This window comes from Eumetopias jubatus, unplaced genomic scaffold (genome assembly GCF_037043125.1).
Source record: "Eumetopias jubatus isolate StellerSeaLion01/CBP00866 unplaced genomic scaffold, mEumJub1_p1.0 scaffold_13, whole genome shotgun sequence".
Taxonomy (NCBI): domain Eukaryota; kingdom Metazoa; phylum Chordata; class Mammalia; order Carnivora; family Otariidae; genus Eumetopias; species Eumetopias jubatus.
The window spans coordinates 92,318,492-92,333,909 of record NW_028274819.1 but is presented as its reverse complement, the minus strand read 5'-3'; the positions used below and the strand labels follow the sequence as shown (position 1 = coordinate 92,333,909).

Here is a 15,418-nt window from a genome sequence, read left to right as displayed (position 1 = left end):
AATATTCAGCTCACTTCTGTTTCCTCTTGCCTCAGTGTCTCTGTCATTTTGCTGGCCCAGCCCTTATTTTTGGAGGCTCATCAGTTACTATGCAACAGAGCCCTGATGACATTCCCCAGTGGCCATGGCTGTCCCCCACTCTCATGGTATACTCTTTAATGGGAGCTGCCCTTTGGGAATTACCTTACTGGGGATTGTCACATAATAGGTGACAATAAATGACTGAGTACATTACTGAACATGACAAGTTTACACGCATGCTATCTTACAAATAAAAAGACCAAAAAACAAAAACAAAATATCTTATCCTAACCACCTGACTCCCTGACAACGGGCCCTCGGTCTCCATCTTTTAAGTAGGAAATATAGAACTTCCCCAAAAGGAAGGTATTGAGCAATTTTAAAAACCAGACACAGTGCTGTGAAGTTTTTTCCTAGGGGACCAGGCAAGATTACCACAGATGGAAAAGAAACGAAGTTTTAGGTTTTGTGTGTTTTCTGCCTTTGGTTTTTATGGCTTAGTTCTGAAGTAGCTATGTGATCAGCCACAGGAGACGGATTGAGTCATAACAATTCACTTGCTGGAAGAAAGGATTTAGGCATACTCAACAAGTAGTCATTTTCACAAACTTAACAAACCAGCTGTGTAGCTCAACTCGTAGGCCAGAAAGAGCTAGTACTCTAACGAAATGTTTGCGTGCTCATCTCTACACACTATTTCTATCTACGTGGAAGGTTCCAAGTTGGTGAAAGAGTGTCCCCAAGCCCAGCAACACACAGACTTTCAAGGTCGTCATCAGCAAAACCTTGGAGATCATTCATGGTATCTGTGCTTCCTAAGGCACTAAGTAATTTTATTTTTCCTTTTGACCATCAGCCATGTATAGCTTGCGCTTTTTTCCCCAGATGGATTATATACATATTTCCAAGCTGATTTTTACTTGGCTACTTCCTGCCCACTTCCAATCTCGTTAGGACCCTTAATTTCTTATTCCTTCCCGATGGGACCTCTCACTTCGTTCGTCTGTGAATTCCATCAGTGTCCTCTCTACTCTTTTACAAATTATCAAGACTGATGGTAAACAGGCAGGACTTAACGTCAATCCTTTCCCATTAAACTCGCCAAGCAACTGACAAACCCCAGTTGATTACATATCCAGAATTGTGCCACTGCCTTTTAAATTGAGGAGAGGAGAAGAGAGGAAGGAGAATAGAAAGCTTTTGATTTATTTGATTAAAATCTGTTACATTCTTGAAATGCACAAGGATTTCTCAATTAAGTCTTTAGTGTAGGGGTCTGGCTCCTCACAAAGCTGCATTCTATATGCCTCTTTCTAGCTGTCCATGGTGACCTATTACATATCATTCTTAAATTGTGAAAAGTGTTCAAATTAACTGAATACAGTGAAGCAGGCAGTCATTTACAACATGCCACAAAAGCACGAGAAGCAAATAAAACTCCACAGATGCTGGAATGTACATTCCCCTCTTACTTGTTCTCACATTTTCACATCAGTACTCCAATTTAGACAATAAATGCAACATTTTCTCTCCAGATAGTTATTACCAAAACAGAGGGGATGATAAAAGGGGTCTCAGGCTGGCACTGACTTGTTTCTTAAGAGCCCACTCTACAAAATATATTTAAGTTTAAACCCAAGAAGGCATGGCAGGACACTATGCAGCTAAGATTACAGAGGGGGCAAGCCCTAAGCAAGACTTCCTCAGTTCTTAGGCACCTGTGGAATACGAGAGCCACCCTGGGTAAAGGTGAGTTTGATGTGGTGTCTAAAAGGATGACTCCCAAGGGTGTGCCAAGGGGTAAACAGTTTGTCCTCCTCTCCTGCAGTGATTCCTAGCTCAGTGGTTGCATGCAGTTACCTAGATAGCCCCCTGCCGGCCTCCTCAACCAATCCCTAGTGTCTTTTTTTTTTTTTTTTTAATTAGCACCTCTTAAATCTTGCAAACTCATGTACTTCTCTTCATGTCTACCGCAACCGTCCTAGGGCACAGCTTCTCCTCTGCGCTATTGCAACAGCCATCTCACTGGTCCCCTGTATCCTCTCTTGCCCCATCCAATGTATTCTCCAAACTCCATCCAGAATGTTCTAGCACAATACTGTCATTCTTAAAATCTCTTGCTGACTCACCACGGCTCTGTATGACCTACTTGCACTCACCTTTTACCTCTGACCCCTTCGCTTGCTTGGTTCCTGCCACATTAGTCTTCCTGAAGCTCTGTTTGGATCCTGGCATTCTGCTTTACAGGTTTTGCATAAATGGTACCTTGGATAGTTTTAAACCTATCCCCTTCTCTTTTACCTAGTTTTACAAATTCTTCAGAGTTTCAGAGCAAAATGTCGCTTTTATGATTTATTTATATCATTTTGAAAAAAGGTTATGTCTCCCCATCAAACTATAAGCTCACTTATAGTGAGCAAACCAGGCAGGGACAATGCCTGATTTGCTTACTGTCCTCCAGGACCTAGCTGGGTGTCTGGCCCACTACAGACTTTCAACAAATGTTTGCTGAATGAATAAATGAACACCTTTTCCTTTCACTCTCCTTATGCTATCACACCCCTTGCATCATCTCCTCGAAGACATTTCAAATAACAGCACCAGAATCTGATGCTTTATTTGTTGTTGTTATTATTACTATTATTATTATTATTTTAATGTAGGCTCCACACCCAGCATGGAGCCCAACATGGGGCTTGAACTCATGACGCTGAGATCAAGACCTGAACTGAAACAGGCGTTGGTGGTATAGTGGTGAGCATAGCTGCCTTCCAAGACCTGAACTGAAACCAAGAATCGGATGCTTAACCGACTGAGCCACTCAGGCACCCCTCCTTGAAGACATTTCAAGCCCATAAGCAAAAAATAATAAAAGAGAGAACGCCTTATAAAAAGGATGTCTAAGCACTTTAAATATTTATGAAATAAGGCAAAAACAATGCCTTAAATAACTAAAAATAATCAGACATAATTACTGTCTCCCTTGGTGATCCCACCCATATTTAAGTTTTATCACTTAGATGCAAATGACTCCTAAGCATGTCTTATAGTCCTGATCTACCCCCTGAACCCAACAGCAGCATTTTCATCTGTGTCCTTGCTTAGATATCCGACTGGCACTTAGAACTCTAAATGCCCAAAACCAAATCCATCACCTTTCCTCAATATGTCATTTTATTAAGTTCCTTCTTTCTTTCTTTTTTCCAAGATTTTATTTATTTATTTGAGAGAGTGAGCAAGCACGAGTGGGGGTGGGGGCAGAGGCAGAGGGAGAAGCAGACTCCCCCACTGAGCAGGAAGCTCAAAGTGGGGCTCAGTGCCAGGACCCTGGATCACGACCTGAGCTGAAGGCAGACGCTCAACTGACTGAGCCACCCGGGCGCCCCTTAAGTTCCTTATTTCTATGACTATTACCATGGCAATTACCATGCCATCCATGCTTGAAACTTTCTATTCATCTTGAGCCTTTCTTTTTTTCTAGATCCCTACCAGACAATGGCCAAGTTCTAAAGATTCCCACTCTACGGGCGCTTGGGTGGCTCAGTTGGTTAGGCATCTGATTCTTGATTTCGGCTCAGGTCATGATTTCAGGGCTGTGAGATAGAGCCCCACATTATGCTCCATGTTCAGAGGGGAGCATGATTGAGATTCTGTCTCTCCCTCTGCCCCTCAATAAATCTTAAAAAAAAAAAAAAGATTCCCACACTAGAACCCCCTCATCCCTTCGTTTCTATCCCCACTCCTTGCACAAAAGCTAAGGTCTTTTGTTATAGAAACCATCAGACTGGTCTCCTCCCTGCAATCCCATCCGTGTACTGCCACCACTAATCAAGCCTAAACACATCTCTCAAATACATGGCTCCTCTTCTCAAAATTCTTCCGGAGAAATATGATGCAATTAGCCCATTGTTTTTCAACATTTAACCAATATCCCCCACTCTTGATTAACACACACACAAAAAATCTCACATCCCTCCTGCACCTTTATTATTGAAACAATAGGGATTTTTTTTCCATTCCTTAAACGTAAAACTGCAAGATTTAATGTGCTTCTTCAAACCCTACTCACTGTATTTGGAGCTCTGTTGTGAATCACTATGATTAGACTATGGGCTCTCTGGAGGTGGGACCTAGGCCAGCACCCAGTATGTGGCAGGCGCCCAACAAATGTTTATTAAATAAACTATTAAACCATGACAGGATGACCCATGACATAAACTTGGTCCAGCCTTCCATTTTAAATCCTGCTACCCTGTACTTGTACTTCACCAGCCCAATTATTCCAGTGGTTCTTAAAACATGGTCCCACGACCAGCAGCATTAGCATCAGTAGGAATTCATCAGAAATCCAAATTCTCAGGCCCCACCCTATACCAAGTGAATCAGAAACTCTAAGGGTAGAGCCTCATAATCTGTGTTTTCACAAGTGCTCCAAGTGATTCTAACATATGCTGAGGTGTGATAACCAGTGAACCACACTATCAGCATACCTTGGGGAGAATGAGGTTTGCTTCCAGACCACTGCAATAAAGCAAATATCCCACTAGAGCAAGTCAAATGAATTTGCTGGTTTCCCAGTGCACACAGAGTTATATTAACACTCTACTTTAGTTTATAAAGTATGCAATAGCATTATGTCTAAAGAAACATGTATATACCTTGATTAAAAAATACATTATTGCTAAAAAATGCTAACCATCATCTGAGCTTTCAGTGAGTCGTAATCATTGATCGGGTCACTATAACAAATAGAATAATGAAAAAGTTTGAAATACTGCAAGAGTTACCAAAATGTGAAAGAGACACAAAGTGAGCAAATGCTATTGGGAAACGGGGGCCAACAGACTTGCTTGATGCAGGGTGGCCACAAACCTTCCATTTGTCAAAAAACACAGTATCTGCAAAGTGCAATAAAGCAAAGCACAATGAAATGAGGTGTGCCCATATTCAGCCTTAGGTAAGCCCTCATATAACTTAACTGAAATTATGTCTCTTTTTGTGCACACATTAGCTCAACTGGCATTAGGAAATGCAAATGTACTGTTAGTAATGTCAATATTCTAAAAGTGTAAATTGACTAAAATTCTGCATATCTACCTCTCAGCATTCAAAGTTTATTATAAATTTTGCCAGTTGGGGGATCTTAAGCAAAGATACCTGTTTTCAGTTTCAAAGTCAAAAGAGTTAGAAGCTTTAAATTTAATGATTCCAATTTTCCAGAGTTGAAGGTAGGTACTTACTGATATTTATCTGGCCAATCACTAAGCATCAAAATCACATAAGGGCGGGCGCCTGGGTAGCTCAATTGGTTAAGCGACTGCCTTCGGCTCAGGTCGTGATCCCGGAGTCCCAGGATCGAGTCCCACATCGGGCTCCCTGCTCAGCGGGGAGTCTGCTTCTCCCTCTGACCCTCCCCCGTCTCATGTGCTCTCTCTCTCTCTCTCACTCTCTCTCTCAAGTAAATAAATAAAATCTTTAAAAAAAAAAATCACATAAGGGCTCCTGGGAGCCAGGTGAGACATCGGACTAACCTTGGAGGCAATGCAGGCAAGCCAAGACTTGCCCTAAATAGGCAGACTCTCAGGTAGGAAGAAGTAAATTTAAGCCAGGGAGAAACAGAAGCTGGTTTTCTCAGGCTAAAGAGAATGCACCTATGTTCCCAAATAAAAGTAAAACCCCCACACATGAAATGCAAGAAGTCATCAACTTGAAAAATTAATAGAACTATAATTGTCCATTGTCTTAAAGGAAAAAAAAAACAAAACAACAAAACCAAGTATAACAAAAGCCCCCAATACTATACACATATACTCACTCACACACACATTCACTCACACAAATATACAAATGGCCATGAATGCAAGATGGTACATACTGGTCATAAAAATTCTTTTAAGGAAATGGGATGTCTTATTGGTAACCAGGATGATAACTTCATCATGAAGACGTGATTAACAGCAAATTACCAAAATCTATCATCAAAGTATGTTGGGATGATTTTACATTTCCTAGGGCAATTTTCCATTTTTCAGATAAGAAAATAGCCACAGAGAGATTATATAACTTTCCCAAGATCACGGATTTAAGCAGTGGCAAAGCCTATGTCTGTCTACTTATTCTCAAGCCAGAGGTTCTCTTGCAACATCGCTTTAATGCCAATGTTGAATTGAGATCTGCTGATGGCCACAAGATTCACAAAAGAAAATACATTACGTTTTTAGGCAATATCATTTGTTTTAATTAAGTCTATTTGATTACTTACCAGGTGTATGAAGCATCTTTAGCATGTTCCTAACAAAATGTGGTAAAAAGCCTACCACCAGCTCAGGACAAAAAATATGGCTTCAATGTTATAAACATCTTAAAATGTAGCTAGGTCAGAACAGAATTTTAAACATGTAACAAACAATCTTAGTGCACAAAATAGGCAGATGGCTCTTGCTAACACAGACACCCTAAGATGGGCTAAGTAAATGATAAGGACAAATCTCCAGGAAGATTTATTGCTTTTGCTCTGAAACTCTCAAAACACATGCTGAGCAATGCATTGCCAAGTCTATAGTTGATTAGTTGACTGGCTACTTCCAAGTTCTGGTTTTGGTAACTTCCAGACAAACTCTTAACCTTGTAATTGATTTAAAAAATATAGGTCGCACCCCCATTTCAATAATGAAATATCCAAACTCCAGTCCACACTCGTTATTTAATGTACTAACTCTAACACAATTGTTAAATTGTAGAGTTTTAGAGCTGGGCAGGGCTTCTGAGACCATGTCACCCAATACCATTGTTACGGGAGAAAAAGAACTAAGGTTTCTGATGGACACAACTTTAATACAACGGAAAATCTGATAATCTTTTGGAGTTACTATGTCTAGAGGCAGCCTGAAAGCTTCCTGGATATTGTCAAAATTTAAATGGACATGTTACTCTACACAGTCCTATCTTGTTTGAAATACTGTGAGTACATAATGCCTCTTACAATTTTTTAAACCCCCCCAAATGAAAAGAAAGGGGAAAGAAAGTGAGATTTTGCTACTTAGTTATCACACAAGGTTTTAAGAATTAAAAAAAAAAAAGTACTGAATAATCCAGTAGGAAAATTTCAGTAATATTACCATTAAAACACATTACTTTATACACAGGGTTTGTCCCCTAACATTCAAACCTGCTCTCATTCATAACACAGAGCGGAAAAGAACAGGTGAGAAAGACAAAGTCTGCATATAGAAATGATTCTAAAGATTTCAGAAACATCAAACCTTTTAATAACATCTCAGTGTTATTATTAAAGTGTCAATATTGAAGTGTCTTTAATGTTGTCCATCTATCTCAAGACCCCAGAGCCCAGAAAGGTGAAAATTGTAAAGCAGGGTTAAAAAATTGGGAACAGCCCTACACGTAAGTCTCCATATTCTGAGATTTATAACCTACATAAACTGTCAAGAACTTCCTTAGGTGAAGGGGGCAAAAGAAGAGTCCTACACTGTATTCCCAACAACCCTTGCAAACAGAGCCGTGTACCTGTTGTTGTTCCGACAGTTTCGACAGCTAACGCACTGCAACGGGTCCGTCCGAGGTACTGCTGTGTACATTGCACCACCCTGGTCAGGGCAGAAGTACAGGGAAAGAGAGAAACACACATTGTGAAGGTACCACAGACTCATAACCAAACAAGGCTATGCTTGTCATTCTTCACCAATAGTTACAAATGAGTTCCATACAACACTGAAACTACACTCTACAAACTAACTGCCATGGTTTTTTTCCATGTATTTTTGTCCTGAAAGGAGCCAAAGAAATGGAGAAATTTAGTCACTTCCGTTTCAGTGGTTCAAATCTACTGGGCCCCAAATACACTGTACATTAGAACCTCCTGTTCATTTTTACTTTTCTAGCAGTCACAGAAGAATTTTACGCGATGCCAGTTGGAGAAACAGGGTGGAAATCTGTTTGAATGATGTCACAAGATAAACCCATCTTCATTTTCCTGTAATTATTTCGATTAGGTCTGTTCACTTGACTACACTAAGTTTTAAAACATGTTTTATTTTTCCAGATGGAGTAGATTCTCAGCCAGCAATGACTTGGAGGGGAGGATTAATATTTTGATGTTGCTTTTGGCGGAAACTGCCCGGCAATTAAGAAAAATGCCCAGATTAACACATACCTCATTGTAAAACACTTGCTTGACATATACAATGGCAAGAGTTCTTCACAACTGATGTTCAGAATTGAACCAGCTTTTGGTCAGAGTAAAAATTCTGCTTTCAGATGAAAAACAGAACTGAGTCTGATAAGGGTGGGAGAGGTTGTCACACTGCACCCAAACCCAGAGCAGTTCTTCAAGGTTAGAGAAAGTTCAGGCAATTGTTTTTCCCAGAATACTTTCCATTTCCATTCATCTCATAACAACAGCCAGAATCTAAGCAAACCAAAAGCACTGAAAATGTCTCTCAACATTCCTGATCCAACTAGCAACAGGAATTTTTAAGAAAACATTGCGAGAAAGAATATCCTCTGCTATGTTCAGTCTGTGAGCATGAGCTCCAAAGCGTCACAAAATGAAGTTAACCTACGGGGTAATGGGATTAGTTGAATCACTAAACATATCAAAGTTAATTTGATGATTTTTATGATCGCCAGTATTTTGAAAATTTCCCCATTTCTTCCCACCCAGAAAAGACAAGAAAACTAGTGAGTAAAAACCACAGATGATAGCCTCTAAAACCGTACACCTAAAGGGGCAACATTATTTAAATAGCAATTCATTGTTCAAAAAACCCAAACTGCTGTGTCCAAATCCTCAAACATCAGATTTATTTTTTTTCTTCTTATGGAAATAGCATGTGCTATTCAAACCTTAATGTTTTCTCCTTTCGTTTCTTGGACAATGTTAGTAGTCTGGACTAGGAATGGTGACCAAAAAAGTTTACAAAGTCTGAATATGAGCCATGTCTTTCCACGTAAAATAATGAAATCATTATTCTCTTTTGGCAATGAGATGCACTCAAGCAAATTAGGTATTTTTCTACAATACACTAAAACTAGATCACACAAAATGCATTAGATGTCCAGCTTTAAGATACAAATATATATTATAGTTTTGTTCTCCAAATGTAATATTTTAATAAATCTTTGTTGAAGTTGAGGATGAAAAACTCAAAACTTTTTCAAATTTTAGCACCTCATGGGTTATGGCAAATTTATCTGTAATCAGAACAATGACAAAAACTTCAATGAGTGCTTAATTGCACAATGAGTGCAACTAAATGTATCACCCATTTGATTGAAAAATAACATGGATGCACATCATCCAAACAATGTAATAAATCAAACTTCCTAACGCAGAGAACCACTAACCAACATAAATGTAAAATATGCTAGTCATTCTATTCCCATTTCAAAAATTAAACTATATCACCGAGTTACCTGTGAAATAAAGTATTTTTCAAGGTCTATCACTCCTTGTGGCTAAAGAACACTAATATTATAAAAGGCAAAAATCCCAGGGCGCCTGCGTGGTGCAGTCAGTGAAGCATCCATCTCTTGGTTTCAGCCCAGGTCATGATCTCAGGGCGGTGAGATCGAGCCCCGCGTCAGGCTCTGCACTTGGTGCAGAGTCTGCTTGGACTGCCTCTCCCTCTGCCCCTGCACTTTCTCTCCCTCTCTCTCTCTCAAATAAATAAATCTTTCAAAAAATAATAAAAAATATAAATAAATAAATAAATAAATAAATAAATAAATAAATAAATAAAAGGCAAAAATCTTACAGGCAACAACCCTACCACACCTTGGACACAACGAACAAAAGAAACTCACTACAGGTCGGAAGTCACAATCTGGTGGCCTGCAGACAGGCTCCACGTGGCCTCCACAATGCTTTCAAAAATTGGAATCAGTTGCCAACATGTAAAAAATCTGGCAATTCCACCTAGATTTACAAGATGTTTTGAAAAAAACCAGAAAACCCAGCAACCCCAGACCCTCAGTCCTGCGTACCAACAACTGGAGTGAGTTGTAGCTGGTGCTCTCCAGATTGTTACCACCTCCACTGCTTCTGTCTCATTCTCAACTTGCTTTGCTCAATTTCATGATCTGCCTGACTCCTCTAAAGCATATGAGTTTTCAGACCCTGCTCTTAACAAGGCAAATTTAAAGTACTGGGTCCACTCTACGCCCAATGGGATTTCCATCTCTCAAAAATAACTTCCAGCCAGTTCGTTACTGGTATTCCACTTTCACTGTGAAATAATTTTAAAACATAAACCAAACTGATGAACATAACTATCACCTGACAATAGAAAGCTTATAAAGATTACTCTGTATCAAGAGGTTGCCAGTAATACATACTATTTCCAGTCTAATGAACCCATGAGATTTCTATGTTGACGAAGGCCAAGTAGTCTGACCCTGTTCTTGCTTCCTGGCACCATGCAGCATAGGGAGGCTTTATTTATAATTAGGTCTCTTACATTTACTAGGTGACGGGGATGTTCAAAATCCACATGTGTCCTGGTTAGTGAGCTTGTATGCCCCGAGTAAAGCCCTCCGTTTAAGTTCCCATTCATGATTCCATTGACTCCATTAGGGATTTTATGGTGAAGATGGGAGCAGCCATTGCTGAGACCTCCATTGCTTATGAAGCTTCCATGAACATTCCCATTTATCCGATTTGTGCCAGGCAGAGTGGTGTATTCCACCATCTGCCCATTAATATCTGACCCCTGGTAGAGATATCCTGGAGGGTCATATTCTGTTAAGAGAGAACAAAAAAGAAAAAAAAAAGTAAGATAAAGAAAAAGACAATCTTCTTGCGTAGGCAGTTTTATTAAGAAACGCCTAAGAAACTACAAATACCCTAAAATAAAATGCCTTAAATGTGTTCACTTAAAGTCTAATTATGAGATATGCTTTAAGAAAGTTATAGCTCTTTCCTTGTGTGGAGATAGCTAGGAATTTGGAGTTAATTAAGGCTTTGTTAATGGGAAGAGAAATTAACCAGAGAGAAATTACTCAAGAGAATTAATATATCATGCAAGTTGAAACTATCTAAGTACTGGCAACATTAAGAAAAAGTGTTTAGACTCCCACACACTTCAAAGTGCCGAGAGAAACTATAAAACAACAACAAAAGGCAAACATTAGGTAGGATATTTTAAATAGTAATAAACAACACTTTTAAATGAAAGGACAGAGTTGCTTATATGTTCACTGACTATCAGTTCCTTCGTTAACATAGTCCATGTGGAAGTTGTGGGGTACTAAAGGCAAAAGGCTAATTATTCCATTTCCTTATATTAAAAGCACTTAAATAGTTGCCTCAAAATACCAATTTCCAGAGGCACACTTGCTAGATTTATTTAGAACAAGTGTAATAGCCCTTAGAAAATACAGCACCTAAACTGTACAGGACTTGTTGGCAGAGTTTTGATGAATTCTTCAAAGGTATCAGAGCAAGCCAAGACTGGATTAGGTGTCCTTCCTCCTATTACTGAACTTCTTACAGGTGAGTTATTGTCAGCATTCCTGCTTATCTTTTCCATTAAACTATAAGCTGATAGGGCAGGGGACAGGTTTACTTTTTTACCACGGTATCCCCATTGTTTAACACAGGGCCAGGCACATCAAAGACAGCAATGAGTATCTTCTGAATATGACTGAATGAATATCACTACCATAAATTTCCACCTTTGAACATATCACCAAGGCACAAAGGAAAACGACCTCAACCAGATTAAGCTTGCTCAGATGACCAGAGAAACACTTTTCTTTTAATGATTCAGTGCACACTCACACAATTGAAGTCAATGACACTGAAACCAATCAAATGATCTCTCCAACCCTTTCAGCCTGGCACCATCCCCATAACCACCACCTCTTTCCCTGTCTACCTCCTAGAAAGCACCAATTCGATAAAAACAAATCACCTTTTTTTCCCCTTGAACTATTAGCTTTGATTCTCTTATTCTGGGGACAGAGGGGAAACCAAAAAAAACCTCCTCCCACCAAAGACTACAGTCTCTGCTTGCTCCAATTCCCCTGTCTGGGAGAATAATAAAGGTGGAAAGGGGAGGGGAGAGAATTAGGGGAAGAAGAGGGAAAAGGGGTTCTAGGCTATCTGTTTCCATGCGGCACCATCACTCCCATTACTAGATACATGTAGGGGCCAGGCTGGAGCAGTATTGGTATATCAGGAACTGAAACAGGACCACATTACCTTCATTTGTGTCATTCAGTAACAGTAACCTAGAAAAGTATTCCTTTCCCTCATTTCCAGCCTTTTCTATTCCTGTTACCAAGACTTGTACCCATACGAAGGTATTCCAGCAACACTTCCAAAGCTCATGCTTCAAGAACGCATGCTCTTTGGTGGTCTGACAAAGCCAGAGTTTCCCAGCACAAAGTCGGCTATTTACTTAGAGACCTGCCTGGTTTGGGCTTTGCTGTTTATTTCTACTGGGCAATTTCATGGGATGCTCCAGTTCCTGTGACTGACAGCTAGAACAGTCTTCAAGTCTCCTCCCCTGACCGCAGAGCACCTGATGTGCTTTATACCGTGACACTAACCCATGGAAGTATTAGAGATCCATATTTATCCTGATGATACTTTCCTAGCCCTCTTTAGAAAAAGACCAGGAAATATCGATGAATGGCTTACTCTGTATGGTGTTTTGCTGACGGTTCTTCCAGAGGCACATTGCAATGAAAACCATGAGAATGAGGACCATCACACCTAGCACGCAGCCAACTATCAGATACAACATGTCGCTGCTTCTGGTGGGGCTGGTTGCAGGCCCAACGTTTCGTCCACTTCCCGAAGAATTTGGAGGGGTACTCAAGTCTTTGACGGGATACTCAGAAGCTCCAGGAAGGCGTTTTACTAGTTGACATATAAAGGAAAACATGATGTCAGAGTGAATACAGGCTCTATGAGACGGTTTACTCTCTGAAGGAGGTCTGGTTAGGAAAGCAAGCCAGTCTGTTTACACTTGTTACTGAGATGATCTGACCACCAATGAGTCACAAGGAGGGCTCAAAAGTTTAAAAATCTGATATGCCAAAGTCTCAGTCCACAAATTCTAGAGAAATCATAAAGTCAGAGAAACAAATGCCCTCGGTCCAACCCAAACTGCTATCTGATTATCTGCTCAACTGTTTTTGGAGAAAACTCCCAGTATTTCAACTTATGGATGGGATGAAAACTCCTTTCTATGTGACACACTTTGAGCTGAATAAGATTCAAAGTTACATATTTTATGCCTCTTTTATGTGATTGAGATTAAAGATATGACTGTGGACCATTCAAACAATTATATACACAATCCCCAAAACCTTACGCTTAATATTAAGCATTCCCAAACCAACGACCTTTAGAGTCCACATAAATGTGGTTCTTTTACCCAATTCGTTGATATTCTGGAAAAGAGTGACAACAAAAGCTAGTAACAGGTGGGACTCAAATCGCATTTTCTCTGTCCTCAAATAACATGTTCTTCATGCTTTAAATGCTATAGAAAAGCAGCAAAGCATAGTGGCTGACAGCTCGCTCTCTGGGACCAGACTGCCCAGGTGCATACTCTGTTTCACCACATATCCTTAGCTGCATAACCTAAACCTCCAGGAACCAGTTTCTGCATGTGGGAACTCGAGATAAGAATAAAAACTCTATCGTAAGGTTGGAATGAAGAGTAAACGAGTTAATCATGTAAAGCACTTAGAACAGAACACATGGCAGTGTTCACTCAATTTTGTTACTATTAGGTATATTATATTATATTTCCTGTTATGGCTCCTAACAACCCAGTGGAGCAGAGAGGTCCTTAAAAAATTCTACTTCAATAGACACTATGTTGAGGTTCAAATTTCTAGCACCTTTATGCAGAACAGGGCTAGGAATCCATAAAGAAGAGGACAGTTTTCAAAGGAAAGAGGTCTCCAACACTGAGAAGTGGATGAATACTTGGCACTCTAAAGGAAATTCCTACTTCAGGTGGTATGTTGGATTAGATAATTCTAAGGTCCCTGCCAGTGCTAAAGAAAACAAACAAGTTTCTGAAGCAAAATAGACATTGCAGATCATACATTAAAGATCACATTTACCCATGGGGAAGTCCATCAGGTTCATTCGCTCTTCATTTACTCTTTATTTATTCATAATTCTACCAAGCTTGATGATTTTGCCAGTCTCCAATAAAGTTAAAAATTTCTGTGGCGGATGGTGAGTGAGGCTAATACTAGGAAGAAGAAGAGGAGGAGGGGGAGGGGGAGGAGGGGAGAAGGAAGGGAGGAGGAGGGGGAGGGGGATGGAAGGGAGGGGGAGGGGCAGGGGGAGGGGGATGGAAGGGAGGAGGAGGGGGTGGGGGATGGAAGGGAGGAGAAGGGGGAGGGGGATGGAAGGGAGGAGGAGGAGGGGAGAAGGAAGGGAGGAGGAGGGGGAGGGGGATGGAAGGGAGGGGGAGGGGGATGGAAGGGAGGGGGGCGATGGAAGGGAGGGGGAGGGGTGGGGGATGGAAGGGAGGAGAAGGGGGAGGGGGGAAGGGAGGAGGGGGAGGGGGAAGGGAGGAGGGGGAGGGGGTGGAAGAAGAAGAGGCTAAGAGCATGAAAGAAGAAAAGTAAGATGAGAAACCAAAGAACTAAAGAAAAATCATGACAGTCTATGATCTTTAAGGGCAGGAGAAAATGGCTGTCATCAACACCTCCATCATTCCTGGAAAACCTTACTGAATTACTAAAGACAAGACAATCATTGTTCATAACAAGAACCTTGACTCGTTTCTTAAAAGCAGAGACTGTGTATCCTACATTCTCTCTTTGAACAGGCTGGGAATTGTGTCATACATTTTAGAAAGTTATTCAATATAAACGGTTAGTGTTTTAAAGAGGTGTTTTCACTTGTCAGTGACCTGAAAGTCTGTAGGTAGAACGTTTTCTTCCCCAGCAAAGTCCACTGATGAGGCATATTATTATAGACACAGTTATGCTATAATACTATTTAAACAATACAGTTACTACACTGTTGTCTGTGTTTTGCCTGGCTAGATTCTTAAATGTCTTGGGGACAGAGATGATAAATTTCATTTTTATTTAATTTTGTCCCGAGTATTACAACACTCTAGAGGCAAGTAAGAAACGTCCATTAATATATCACAGTAACTACTACAAAAAGCCCCTCAAATATATACTAACCAAAGTAAATCTAAAGGTCTGTGTGTATACCTATGTTTAAAGGTAGATTTGGTGTGTGGGTTTTGCAGCAGAAAGTCACATGACTTAGCATTAAAAGATGAAACTATGTCTTGTCTTTACAGTTCAATTCTTCTGAGCCTCAGTTTCTTCATCGTTAAATCGACATCATAAAATCACCTGTAACAGACACTAAAAGGCTGCCTGGCCC

At 40.3% G+C, this 15,418-nt stretch overlaps 1 protein-coding gene across 1 annotated transcript in view; it reads right to left on the bottom strand.

Moving 5' to 3' along the window:
* The window catches only part of CDON (cell adhesion associated, oncogene regulated), a 59,303-nt gene that overhangs the window by 8,345 nt on the left and 35,540 nt on the right, over positions 1-15,418 (bottom strand). Inside the window, exons 15-17 of the mRNA XM_028125950.1 lie at positions 12,683-12,904; positions 10,497-10,777; positions 7,546-7,625 (exon numbers count right to left, since the gene is read on the bottom strand). Coding sequence (XP_027981751.1) covers positions 7,546-7,625; positions 10,497-10,777; positions 12,683-12,904 — 583 coding nt within the window. The remainder of the gene's footprint in view (positions 1-7,545; positions 7,626-10,496; positions 10,778-12,682; positions 12,905-15,418) is intronic.